The 14,535-nt window shown below is 29.9% G+C and overlaps 2 protein-coding genes across 3 annotated transcripts; one reads left to right on the top strand and one right to left on the bottom strand.

The window, feature by feature from the left end:
• Positions 1–6,085: 6,085 nt before the first annotated feature.
• LOC108482504 (transcription factor MYB44-like) lies at positions 6,086–10,985 on the top strand. 2 transcript variants are annotated; one of them, XM_053029455.1, is made up of 4 exons: positions 6,086–6,907; positions 8,466–8,523; positions 9,149–9,230; positions 10,711–10,985. In XM_053029455.1, the coding sequence occupies exon 1, from the start codon at positions 6,300–6,302 to the stop codon at positions 6,894–6,896; it is 597 nt and encodes a 198-aa protein (XP_052885415.1). In that variant the 5' UTR covers positions 6,086–6,299; the 3' UTR covers positions 6,897–6,907; positions 8,466–8,523; positions 9,149–9,230; positions 10,711–10,985. The 2 variants fall into 2 exon arrangements, with proteins under 2 accessions (XP_052885415.1, XP_017641128.1); XM_017785639.2 differs by lacking the exon at positions 9,149–9,230.
• Positions 10,986–13,326: 2,341 nt separating this feature from the next.
• Positions 13,327–14,293, bottom strand: LOC108482761 (early nodulin-like protein 2). Its single transcript, XM_017785873.2, has 2 exons — positions 13,990–14,293; positions 13,327–13,829 (listed from the first exon to the last, which is right to left on the bottom strand). Exons 1-2 carry the CDS (start codon positions 14,168–14,170, stop codon positions 13,591–13,593), a joined length of 420 nt encoding a protein of 139 aa, XP_017641362.1. The 5' UTR covers positions 14,171–14,293; the 3' UTR covers positions 13,327–13,590.
• Between the last annotated feature and the right edge of the window lie 242 nt (positions 14,294–14,535).

Consider the following 14,535-nt stretch of genomic DNA (forward strand, 5'->3'; position numbering starts at 1 on the left):
GAAGCTCTAATAATCAAATGAATTTTCTTTGTAAAAAATTTCACAAATTGTAACCTATTTATAAATTTATCAATAAAATTAATTCCAAATTTTTAAGACTTTTGACTCAAAATACGTGGATACATATAATATTATAGATTATTATAGATTTAATTTTTATGTTTTATAAATTATATAATATATAAAAATACAATCTAATTTATAATATAGTAACTCTATAATACTTTTTACTTAATAAATTTTAAAGATACATTTTTAAAACGAATTATTTCTTATAAAATATTTATTTTGACACTGTAAAATGATTAAATAAAACCCTTTTAATTAAGTTTAAATCATCATAATTTACCTCGATTTTCTCTACCTAAGATTTTGGTGCCCAGCAGGAAATATCACAGGCCCACCTAAAACTCTAAAAAAAAAATACTAAATGTCTGTGGGTCTGAAACGTGTACGGTAGAGATGCAATCATGTATCAATCCCCGGTTCACATTGCTAGACTCCAATTTATCATTATCCTTTTTTTCGCTACCGCGTGCATCATACTCCCTAATTAAGCCACCCCCTTGGCCCTCTAAATTTAGCGGAACACCAATTTTATTAAAAAATATTTAAAAAATATTAATTTAATTGATTTATATTGATTTTTGATTTAATTGATTTAAAGTCTTTTTTGGATTGATTCCTTGATAAACTCTCATTTTCATCTATTCGACTCGCTGATTCAATCCAATTCAAACATCCTTAATGGATATTTTATAGTGGACAAATACAAATAATCAATTAACCAATAAGTGTTAAGTGCAATATTAAAACATGTTACCTTTTTAGAAAGAGAGTTCAAGTTGAAACCTCGTAAAAAATATTATTGGCAATAGTAGCCACAAACCTTAAAGGGATTAGTCTTCGTAAATTATAAAACAAACATAAAAAAATACACATTTTTGTTTGCTCAATTGTTCATTTTGTAATTTTGTAAAATTATGTCATTAATTATTGTAAGAATTATTCATTACAGTTATTGAATTAATTAATTATTCAGTAAATTAACTCACTTCACTTAATTTACATAAAAAGACTCGAACTTCAATGTTGAAGTTTCTAAAGTACTTAATAGCAAAAAATTGTGATTATTCTCTTTTGCTATGCATATGTCACATATAATATTTAGTTTTGGAAAGGGCTAATTCTTCTTTTAGTCCCTATTCTATTATGAAACTTGATATTTAATCTCTTTACTAAAATTTGACATATATAATTTAGTTCTACATTTTATAATGCTATTAATAGGTCCAATTAATAATATCATCGGTTATTTTTGTTAAAGTGATGATGTGAAATATTTATCAAAATAACTTTTAGCCTTAAATCAACTTATAAATATATATAACTTTCAGGTGACTCTGATTAGATGTCAAATTAATGTAGGTGATTAGGCCCTAAATTTCAGTGCAGTGGAGGGACTAAAATCATAAATAAATATTCTAAATTTGATGGCAATGATGAAGGGAGTAAGACACGCGCTCCGTAGTGGAGAGTGAAACGAGAGACTTGTTGGATAAAAAAAATAGACCAAAAAGTCAAAGGGATTCAACTCGAATCGTGTGAGATTCTTACAGGCTGGAAGTGGGGCCCGTCCTATGTGGAGACCTGTTCCTTTTAGTATTTAATCCTTTTGTATTTTTTAAAAATATAATAATTGATGTTTTTTGTTTATTGTTATATAATTAATTAATTAATTAATTAAACTCAGAATAAATATTTTAGGATTAACAAATTGAAATTGTTGTTTATTGTTATATAATTAATTAATTAAACTCAAAAGAAATATTTTTAGGTCAAACTACATCAACTATCACTAATTTTCACTAAATTGTTAGTAAATTTTCGTTTTGATTACTTAACTTCAAAAAGTTATAAAATGGTCATTAAATTATTCAAAAGTTTTTATGTAAGTCACTAGGTTGTTAAAAGTGTTGTTGTATGACATTATATATACACACTGCCTATACTAACCGAAAGCTCTCATTCCTCTTTTATTTTGTAGTTTAGTGTTTTTTTTATGGAACAATTTTGAAAGTTATGGATCTGCAAGCAAAATCCAAATAATTCTTTCTTTTTTATCTTCACTACCGGCTATCAGATCTATTTGGATCTAAGATATGTTCTTCTACTCATTTATGATCTTGTTCTATCATATCAATCGCCGGCTAATCGCTTGGAGCTCACTAGGCAGAATTTAAAAAAAAAAAAAACTTAATAGCCTAGTGCCTTAAATAAGATATTTCGAATAGTTCAATAATTTAGATGAAAATTTTCAAGTAGTTCAATGACTATTTTGTTACTTTTTGAGATTGAGTGACCAAAATGTAAACTCACTAATGACTTAGTGACATTTGTTGTAGTTTACTCTAGGGGTGTTCAATCGGTTAACCGACCCGAAATAACATTAACCAAATTAACTGACATTTCAAAAGTTTTAACCGTTAACCAAACCGAAATTTTTTCAAAAAAAAATTTCGGTTAATTCGGTCGGTTAACTGAATTAACCGAAAATTATATTTTTTTAATTTTTGGTTAAAATAAGTATAAAATTAACCGAATTAAACGAATTAACTGAATTATCCGAATTACCCGAATTATTTGTATAAAATTATATGTTTTTCATTTTTATTTTTAGTTTTTTATTTTTATTTTTATTTATTCAATTATTTGTAATTTTTATGATTGGGTTGGGTAATTGGGTTGGGTTGGATACTTGGGTTAATATATATTAGATCTGGTACTTGAGTTTATGTTGGATTGGGTTTGAGTGAATAGTGAGCTATTTATATATTATAATTTTTTTTTATTAATTTTTTTCGGTTAACCGACCGGTTTCGAACCGAATTAACCGGTAACCGAAAACTCAAAAAAACTTTAACCGACCTCCAACCGAATTAATTCGGTTAACCGACCAATTAACCGAATTTGGTCGGTTAATCGAATTTTTTCGGTTTTGCCCGAATTTTGCACACCCCTAGTTTACTCTAAACTTAAACAATTTGTTTTTAAAATGTAAATTCACTGATTCATTCAATGAATAGAATCATACAATTCAAAGAAAAAAATGGCAAACACTCGTCGTAGATAGTGAAGGTCAAGCTCTATCAACACAACAAAGGCTTTAGCCTCAGCATCAATAGAACATTATGACATGTTGACAGTTGGCTTTGTGACAACTCAAGCACGACATATCTGGAGTGATTGCAAGCACTTAATGCGACAAGAAAATCAACCTCGGATATACAAAGCAGCAAGCAAAAATCGACAAAAGAATCGAGCATTCACCAAACTAGATAGGATGACAACAAAACCATTCTTAAAATCACTTGTAAAACTAAGATTACATGCATAAGCAATACTAAAAAACGAGCTACAAGAGCAAATAAAAACTTCAAAAACTGAAAACTTATTAAACAAACAAAAAACATATAAAACTAAGATAACACGAGTCCAAATCGACATGTGAAATTATTTATTATTTTAAAATACTTTCAAAATAGAGACATATTAAGAAGTTGACGAAGAGTCACCCACTTTCCAAGAAAACCTACTAGTGGCTAGTGGAGTTTTAGCAAACAACAAACACCGCCATCTGTCCATCACAACTTGTGAAGACAACAAAGATACCAACAAAATAGATCTGTAAACTGAAAAGAGAGAAATTATGTATAGTGAATGAGAAGAAGAAAAAAAGAAATGATTGATAGGAGAGGGAAAAGGCAAACGATAGCCAACTCGAAAACTGATACCGCCGTTAAGTAAAACAAAATATAAGAAATAAACGGCTTTGAGAAAAAAAAAGAAGAAAATAAACTAAATATTTTTAAAAACATTATACGGTAATAAAATCGGATATTTACGGCAAGTTGAATGAGAGCCGTTGATTTCAGTGACAATGGATTTGGACTTACAGCTGAAAATCTGCGGCGGGCAGAACTAAAGTGGTTGAAAAAGTAGGAGGGTGGGAGGCCCCACTTTCCATTTTAAAACGTTTTGTTCTAATGTTATGTGTTAAACAGCTCTGCCTTTCCTGTCGTCTACGGGAATGATTTTTATTATTATTTTTTTCATCCTTTGGTTTCCCTTTCATTCCAACAACACCCATACTTTGACTAAATTGAAATTTTTTAATTTTTCCACCCATTTCCCTAAATATTTGCTCCATACATTTAAAATTTTAAATTAACCGGTAGTAAGAAATTTAATACCTCTTAAGTTATGTCTCGAATTTAGAGTTTTGTGGTAAAAATATCATAGAGATCCCTATAAGAGTTATATTATATTTTACCTCATTTACTAAAAAAAAAAGGCAATTTAGTTATCATACGTCATCACTTAATAGGAGAGACAAATGGAATTTTTAATAGAAGAACCATCTTACTCTTTGATCTAATATACAAGGAATAATTTGTCCATTTTTTAAGTAGAGGGGACAAAATGTAATCTAACTCTTAATATAAAGGTCTGTATGATATTTTTATCGAATTTTATAGATAAAAAAAATCATTGTAAGAGCTTGTCTCTCAAAATGGGGTTCGATTAGCTCAACTTTAAGCTTAGTCGAACCAAACATCGACAATCTCATACAAGGAAATAAACCAAATTAACATTAACAATCCTCTGAATAATTTCTTATCACATTTTTTTCACAACAATGTCAAACATCTATAAAATTTTAAAACCATAATTTTTTCTTTCACCATGCTTTTAAATCACAATTTTTTTTCAACCTAAACTTTTATTAAACCAACATTTTTCACAACAATGTATTTCATTTGGAGTTAGTGAACTCTTCAACAAGTATTGTATTATTTTTGGAGGTTTTGTCTCTCAACTTTACCGAAAGCCTAAGTGCTTGAAAAGATAATCAAAGAGATGACAAGTTTATATATAAAGAGTGTTATGTTGGGTACTTAAGAAAACGAATCATACGCAATATGTATAGTTGATCTTGAACCCATGCCCTATAGGATATAAGACACTTATAGGTGAAAATATTATTACTTGAGCTAGCTAACAGAAGTAATCTCCACGGAAACAAGAAAGGAACAATTGAGGTATAATCCTCATTTGAGTTCAATGTAACTATCGAATACCCAAAGATATTAAAAATATAGGGTAAATTACATTTAAGGTCACTAAACTAATAGTAAGTCTACGTTTTGATCACTCAAATTCAAAAAGTTACAAAATGGTCATTGAGCTTTTTAAAAATTTTCATTTGAGTTAGGGGTGACATTAGAGAGGGCTAGTAGGGGTCCTAGCCCCTCTAAAATGAGAATTTTTTATTTTTGGCTTTCTATAATTTATAAAAATTTTAAATTAGTATAGGTAAAATTGTACATTGGCCCCCTAAAATTGAAAATTTTTTTATTTAGTCCTTTAAAACATATAAACATATAGGCTATTAAAATGGAAAATTTGCATTTTAACTCTCATAAAAATATAAAATTTAATTCTGCCCCTCTAAAAATTAAATTCTGACTTTGCCCTGATTTAAGTCACCGGGTTGTTAAAATCATTACTAAATGGCCTTATTTGTTCGCACTGCCTACACCAACAGAAGCTCTTCTTCCCCTTCTCTTTTACAATTCAATTTTTTTTTCATGAAAAAACTTTGAATGTCATGAATCTATAAACCAAAATCTAAACAACTTTCTTATTTGGTCTTCGACACTAGCAGCTAGATTAACTTGGACCTAAAATGTGTTATTCTACTTATTGATGGGTACTAATCCACCGTATCAATTGTTGAATTATCACATGGAGTTTGCTAGCCAAATTTTTTAAAGAACTTAACAATCTAATGACTTAAATAAAAAGAACTTCTGAATAATTCGGTGACTTAAATAAAAACTTTCGAATAATTTAATGATCAAAACGTAAACACGTTATATTTTCAATCAAAATTCTCAACATTCCAACTGAGAAAGAAATTGAATTTTGGACCCATATTGGTAAAATTAACAAATAAGGACAAAACAGAATGACAAGACAGATCTTTTACAAAACAAAATAAAAATGTCAACAAATAAAACCTAGGGCCAAAGGGTACTCATCTACTAGACAAAACCTGCCTTAGATCCCCCCCACCAACTTTACAAAAAAAGAGCCATAACCCTATTTCCTGGAAGTACCCACTCGCTACTTGCCTTGCTACATTCATGCACCATTTCCTTTCAAAATCTCCATCTTTAACTTAAAAAAATCCACTTCAAATTCCCCATAATCTTCATTGCAAACTTTCATTAGCGATGAATGGGTGTTCATCATCAACATCATCATCCGATACATCCTCATCGGAGTCATCAAGGATCAAAGGTCCATGGAGTGCTGAAGAAGATCGGGTTTTAACTCGTCTTGTTGAACGATACGGTGCTTGGAACTGGTCATTGATAAGCCGATACATAAAGGGTCGCTCAGGGAAATCGTGTAGGTTACGGTGGTGTAATCAGCTCAGTCCTAATGTTGAACACCGTCCATTTACAAAAGCGGAGGATGAGACTATATTGGCTGCTCACTGTGTTTATGGTAATCGGTGGGCTACTATTGCTAAGTTGTTGCCGGGGAGGACAGATAATGCTGTGAAGAATCACTGGAACTCGACGTTGAAGAGGAGAATAAGGGAGCAAAAAACGGAACAGAAGGGATCTGTGGTGGTGGATGAGGAGGAGGTGTTGACGGCGTTGACTCTTGCGCCACCGGGGAGTGGTGGGGGGTTGACGGTGGAGGGGAGGAGAGAAGAGGAAGTAACGGCAGAGTTTTGGGATGCGATGAAGGGTGTGATTGCTAGCGAAGTTAGAGACCATATGAGCTCTACATTATCAAGCAACACATCGAAGCTTCATTGATGAAAATAAAGGTGAATTTCTTGATAGGTCCTTCTGTTATAGGAATTCGATTAAATTAGTCCTTATATTATTAAATGAATTATTTTAGTCTTTGTACTTTTAAAAGAATCAAATAATCCTAAATTGAAATATAGTTAACCTTTATTGTTTAACAAACTTGATAATTATAATGTTTTTTATGGTTTTGTAAATTAATCTTTTGTTTAGAATTGAATTTTAATTGAAAAATAATACTTTTAAAGATATTTTTATAACTTTGTTACAATTTGAACTTACTTAATTCTTTTTAATAGTATAGGGACTAAATTAATTTATTTAATAATAGAGAGATTAATTTAATTTAATTCAATCCTTATAATACAGGACCTTTCAATTACTTTGATAAAAATGTTATTTATGTATTCTATTGGGGTTTTAAATTTGTATTTGATGTTAATATGGTGGATTTTGTGTTTTTTACTTTAAAATGGCAAAAGAAGAGAGGTAATTTTAAGATTTTTATGAAATTAATATGCTTTAGTTTAAAGGTATTTTTTATATAATGTCTAGAACTATCGATAATTCTTTTTCAACTCTTAAATAAGAGGATAATATGTTTCAACATACTTAAAGCCACGTCTTCCTATACTGATAAAAATATCGATATCAATGTAAATTTTAATTAGTTAATAAGTGGTTTGAAATTTTGAAAAAGATTTGGGGGCAAAACAATGAGAATTTCTCCTTATTCTAGGAGATTTTGTTCGGACAATATTGATTTTCATGACGACATATAAGTACGAAAGTAGGGTTCACGTGCATACAAAGGTTTATTCATAATTTGGTCCTTAGAATTATACTTTCAATTTTCATATTAATTTGTAAAGGATCAATTTTGATACTTTAAATATGACTTTTGACTAAAAAGGACTTTAAGGACCAATTTAAAATTTTGAGAATATTCCAAGTTCAATTTACAAACAATATCATATATATAATTTACTTTCGTTGTAACAGCCCGTTTTTTTTTGGTTGATCGGAACAGTAGTTTCGGGGCCACCAAATCCGAATGAGTAGGTTGGTAAATATTATATTTAATATTTACAAGTTAATTATGATTTTAAAAATATTTTTGATATTGTGATTTTTGTTTTGTAAGTGATTTATTAAGTTCAAGTGGTATGACCCTAAGGTCAAGTGAGTTTAGAAAATGAGGTATCGGGACCTTGTTTCTATAAACCGAGTCGTAAATATTTTTATAAATATTTACGTAGTGGCAATAAGATGGTATTAAAGTTTCGTTGAAAAATTTTATCGTTTCGATAGTTAATTAAACAAAAAGGACTAAATTGTATAAAGTGCAAAAGTTGTGTTCTATAACCTAAAGGTATTAAATAGATATAGAACTTAAAAGTAGAAGTTCTTATTTGGTAATTAGCCCATTAAAGAGATAGTGGGATATGATGGCTTGCCATTTGGTGTAATAAATAAAGTGTATAAAGGTTAACATTGTAAATTGATTAAAAATAATAATAAAATGAATATAATAAAAGAATCAAGGTGTCATCTTTTTCATTCTCTTTTTACCAGCCGAATATGAAGACTTGAGAAGCCATGGAAGAAGCTTCCAACTTTCAGCTAATGCATGGTAGGCATTTCTAGTCCCGCTTTTAATTATTTTTATATTTTCGGGATCGTTGTTGCTTAATCTATCTAATGAGGGGACTATTTTGCAAAACCATTGAATAGTTTGATATTTGCCATTGATGAGTATAATAGGGATTTGAAGTTTAATGGAAGAATATGAGTCCTTGTTAATAGTTAAACACTTTTTGTTAAGTGAATTGTTGTGAAATTGACAATTAAGGGCTAAATTGATAAATGTGAAAACTTTTTGGTTAAAATGTCAAATAAATGAAATGTGTGGGCTGCTAGAGACACTAGTGATATTCGTCTATAGTAGAATTTTACTCAATTTCATGAATTTGCATTTTTATGATATAGGGACTAAATTGTAAAGAAGTTGAAATATTAGGGGCAAAACTATAATTTTGCCACAAAGTGAATTATGGACTGTTTTGATACCATGAACATTTGGCTAAGCTTAATTATGGTTAAAAATGGTTAATTTGCATGTTTTAAGCTCAGGGACTAAAATGAATAAAAGTAAAATTTTAGGGGTAATTTTGTAAAAATGACAAAGATGACCAAATTGTATGAAATGAGGTGTTCTAATGTCTAAATTAATATACTGAATGAAATTATTAATTTAGATCAAGATCGGGTGGAAAATCGAGAAAAATGAGAAAATTACCAAAATGCCCCTGAACTTTGGTATCTCTACAATTTAGGCAGGTAAGTTCGTATGCAATAAACATTGTTAAATTGATGTTTCTAATGCTTTAATATTGCATAAATTGTATATACGTGAATATTTTAATGTCTGACGACATATCGACAAAATGTGGCACTTAGTGTGCGGGGCAATCAAATATGGTACTCAGTGTACGAAATATTGAGAATGGCACTTAGTGTGTGAGATATTGAGAATGACACTTAGTGTGCAAAATATCGAATGATTCAAAGGGAAATTATAAATTGTGATTGAATGATTAAATAGAGCAAAGTGAAAAGGTCTACATGCTATATTATATGAATTATTTATGAGACGACTTTATAATGGTGATATTTGGGCTTTGAGCCTAGCAAGCTTTAAGCTGGTGAATAATATTATCGGGTTTAAAACCTAGCAGGTTAAATGCCAGTGATTTGATAAAAGTCTAAGACTATGAGACCTTGTGTTAAATCGGCAATTGAAATTGTTCAATGCATTAAATTGGCCAGGTATGTGATATATTCTTATGCATGTTAGATCGATTGGAATTGAATCATGAATGTGAAATGAGAAGCATAGGTGGAAATGCCTATATCATATATGTGAGTAAGGGCAAAACCATCGTAAATTATCGATAAGGGTGGACTATGTGCGGAATCATCTTATAATTGCTAATTTGAACGGTTGTGTGTGAATCATTGAGCATGATGTATTGTATTGAGATTATGCTTGAGTGAAATTATAGATATGTGATGAAATTGATTGGTGATATACATGTTTAAATAATGTGAATGCAAAGAATGTGTGAAAGAGTAAATTTGTAATAAATCTGCTTGCGACAGCAGCAGTAACGTGATTTTGGAAAATCACCATAAATTGTTGGAGTTGAGTTAGAAGCTGAATAAATTATGTAATTAAAGCTTAATGAGTCTAGTTTCTTATAAAAGAAACTGTGTAAGCAAAAGAATTGTTGATAATGAGATATTTGAAGTGGCGTGGGATAGAGTCAAATGACTTCGGGGTCCCCTGTTCTGTTTTTAGAAAATCATTATAATTTGTACAAAAATGGTTATAAGATAAAATTTATATGCTTAGACTCCTTGGTGAGTCTAGTTTCAAATGAAATCAAATAGAACATATTTTGAATTCTGTATAATGAGAAATTTGATTCGTAGTGAAGAGTGGTCAGATTAGTCAAACAGTGAAACAGGGGAAACTTTAAGAAAGATCTGGTATTGATTGGCCAAACCTAAAATTCTGAAAATTTTATGTATGGAAGATATATGAGTCTATTTTCAGGGAAAATTAACGGCAATTGATTTGGAGTTTTGTAGCTCCAGATATAAATAATTTAGTGACTATTGCTCAGGAAGACAACTTGTAGTGAATTTGTGATTATATTGTAAACATTGATAAAACTTATTAATGAGTTGCTTATTGTTTTCTTATGAACTTACTAAGCGTAAAGCTTACTCCCCTTTTCTTTCCCATATTCCCTAGGGTTGCCAGGTTAACTCGGGTTGAAGGCCGTCAGAGATATTATCACATTGTCAAGTCTACGCTATCGGCGTAAGTAAATCTTAGTGTTTCGAGTCTATGACATGTATAGGGTTGTAAAGTTGAGTAAGTAAATGATACAAGACTAAGATATTGGTAAATATTTAATAATGCCTCATGAATATTTTGGGCCTTGTAAGCCCGATTAAAGGATAATATACGTGTGTATGAAAAGTTTAAAATTGATCAAAAATTTTTACGGTCTGGTTTTATATAAATGGATGAGTTTAAATCTGGTAGCACCTCGAACCTTGTTCTGGCGAGGGATACGGGCGAAGGGTGTTACATTTTCGTTTTACTTGTTTGAAATAATATTAAAAAACTTTATAATTTAAAATTGGCGATTGAGTCTTAACTTAATCGACATTGGTATTGTTGTTAGTGCAGGAGGACGTGGATTCGAGTGCGTTGAAGCGCATTATCTTCTTATTTAAGGGTTGGGGAGGGGCTATGAATAATTTTAGGCATTGCATAAAAAAAAGATATGATAATAATCTATAACGAAATTTATTCAAAAAATAAGTACAAAATAAACATATTAAAAAGTATTGAACATCTTACAACCTTTTATATTTTGAAGTTTGAGATTTAATTTATGTAATTAAAATTTAAATAATTTTATAATTCAAAATTTTAATTTAGTATTTTTTCAGAATTTGTTTATCTTGAATTCATTAAATAATTTGTTTTTTTTTTTGTTAAATGACATGATTGTATGAATGTTATTGAGGGATTCCTCACCGGTTTAGTATTGTTTTCAATGGAAAATTGACTCTTGACTTTTTTGGAGAGCTTGAGCGCTTGAGGCTACTTGAAAACCATCTTTCAAGGAATAAGGCATAGGTTTAAACCTTACTAATTGCAAATACCCACATTTCTTTGGAAGGTGACAAGGTGATCAAGCACCACGCATAGTTCAGTTGGACAAGATGCTCCCTCTCTATTGAATCCATTGTCCTTTTAAGTAGCCTTAAGCACTCAGGTGCTCCATAAAGTCAGGAGACAAATCCTCACTAAAAACAATACCAATTTATTAAGAAATTTATAAAATTTGAGAATTTTTTTAAAAAGAGTCTATCTTTTCTCAACAAATATAAAATTTCAATAGAAAACACGGATGAAATTAACTATAAATCGGAAAGATAGAATGATTTATTTTTCCATCATCAAGTTGGAGGCCTAGGTTTGATACTTGGACAGCTATGGTAAATCAATTTGTTTTATTTTATTGTAAGAATCTTGTAGTGATCTTTGTTTCAAAACACAAATCAAATTACTAGTGAAATTTACTTGAGTTTTTTTCTCCAAGAACAAAATCCAACTTATATAATTGTGTCTCAAACTGGAAATAGCTGTCAACCAAAAGGAATTTTTTTTTAACAAAAGGGTTAAAAGTTTTGTTAATAGAAAAAATAGAGATGGGAGAAAACTTTTTTCAATTGAACTCGATTTAATTTTGAAACTGTTGAAATTCGATGTTGCTATTAAATATTAAAAGATCTTTTTCTCTGCTACTCAAAAGCTTAAACAAGAAATTAAAACAAAAAACAATCATTACGCTTGTTGGATCGAATGGTAAAGATATTGATATCTCTTAAATAAGATTTCGAGTTTGAATATTAAAATTCGAAAAAAGCAAAAGCATTAAAGAGAGGGGAGGCACACATTCAAACCATTTGCAATAAAGCTAACATTTATTGTGTAAAATCTATCTTGAAAATTATTTTTCCAATTACAGTTTAATTTCAAATAAAAAATTTCATTGTTTTCTATTTAGTTGGAAATAGATTCAATTAATCAATCAAAACATTATCCCACTTTAGAGCATTAACTTTTTTGACCTGTTCATAGGTCGAGTAACTCACTTGTTCGACTCAATTTCAATTTGAATAATAAAAAATATTTTTTAAATTTAAATATAAAAATATATAAAATGTTAATTAAAATATATATTTAATATTTTATTAATTTTAAATAATAAAACAAATTTTTTGAAGCTTGAAATTTTTTCTGGAACTGAGACTCCACATTTCTCATAAATATACTTCCATTAGAGACCTTACTGAATACAATCTTGGCACAGTTATAAGGAAATTTGAACTTTTATGAGACTTTATAACATTTTAACTATATAAAATATTAGATTTTTTTTTAATTCTATAAGATTCTATAAGTTTATCTCATGCAACTTTGTTACTATTGCTAGTTGTTCGGATTTAAGTTCACGTCAAAGCAAAATTTACTCAAAATTGTGTCTATAAAATTATCAATTTTGACCCGAACTCAAGAATTCAATTTGATCAATCAAAATCCAAACTTAAATACTTAACCCAACTCAAATTTACCATAGACAATTAACAACCCAATCTGATTCAATTCATATTAAAATTAACCCAAATTCGAAATCATCGAAGCTCAAAACAATCCATAATATACTAAAACAAGAACTCAAATTCAACAAAGAAGAAAACTAGCTAATAGAAAACTACTAAAAATGTATGGTTAAGATGGAAAAAGATATATATATATATATATACTTCTTATGCATATATGATTGCATTCAACAAGGAAAAAGAAACTCAATTCCTTTTGTTTAACAAAAAACATACACCAATACTTCACCACTTATAAAGTACATTAATATAAAGCAAAAAAAACAAAATGCATACTAAACATACAACAATTTTATTCGCAATGATAAAAACCCTTAATTTATTATATATATTCAATCATGGTTGATATATCATCCTCTCCCAAATGATTGAAACATTCTAATGAAAGACACAATAATATCTATCCATATATATCAAATGATATTCTTTTTTAAAAACGTGGCCAAGGGACAATAACCATCTTCATCAACCCTTCTTTACAATCATTAGCTTCGCCAGAAGCAAAATAGAAAACCCTCCATTGATTCAGCATAAATTCGAACCCATCACCTTTCACCTGTGTTGGATTAGCCAATAGCTTTGCTTTGCTGAAATCGCAGGTCGAGTAACTCCACAAGTTTGGCAGCAAGTAAACACTGTGTGGTGGGGTGCTGTTTTCGTATTTGAACACTGTGCGGCAGCAAGTAGACAAATGGTTAAATAAATAATGGCGTTTAGGGTGTATTTAACGTAGCTTTTGGAGTTTAAAAATAATTTAGAAAGCACTTAGCAAAAGCAGTTTTTAAGTGCACCAACAATGCTAAATTAGCTCTAGTTTTGTATGAAGTACCTAAGGTGTCTTGGAAGTAAAAAGGTGCAGTATTGGCCGCCCATTCGGTGTAATTGTAGCCATAACGCCAGTTTTCAGAGCCTCCGACAATCACCGTCGCAGCTCGAGTGACAGTCAAAAGAGAAGCACCTAAAGCAACCAAGAGGATGATTTGTTGAGCACTGAAACCAATTGAAGCCATCTCTCAAGTTGATTTGCTTGGAGGGAAATAAAAAACTTGCTAGGTAATTGAAATGATGACCATGGGAGAAGGGAGTTAAAACCTTATATATATATATTTAGGAAAGACATGCATGACAATGGGATCCTCATCTAGAATCAAATATATATATATATATATATATATATATATATTCTTTTCTCATTAGCTAAATTACCTTAATATCACCTACATGAAACGGTCCAATAGAACATTGTGTAAAATTGTCATTGAAATGAGTTGAAGAACAGCATTTTAGTCATAAAAAATTGGGTGGAAATCCAATAGTTTGAAACAAAAACTGGGAAATGATTAGGGGGTCCTTTGGGTCATCAAAATACAATTGT

Source organism: Gossypium arboreum, chromosome 6, assembly GCF_025698485.1.
Source record: "Gossypium arboreum isolate Shixiya-1 chromosome 6, ASM2569848v2, whole genome shotgun sequence".
Classification (NCBI taxonomy): domain Eukaryota; kingdom Viridiplantae; phylum Streptophyta; class Magnoliopsida; order Malvales; family Malvaceae; genus Gossypium; species Gossypium arboreum.

What these genes read in the sequence shown, in the direction of transcription:
- LOC108482761 (XM_017785873.2), bottom strand. Translation starts at nt 14,170, where the DNA reads ATGGCTTCAATTGGTTTCAGTGCTCAACAAATCATCCTCTTGGTTGCT. An exon ending in TTACTTCCAAGACACCTTAG is followed by an intron (nt 13,830 to 13,989) that starts GTACTTCATACA and finishes GCTGCCGCACAG; the next exon opens with TGTTCAAATACGAAAACAGC.
- LOC108482504 (XM_053029455.1), top strand. Translation starts at nt 6,300, where the DNA reads ATGAATGGGTGTTCATCATCAACATCATCATCCGATACATCCTCATCG.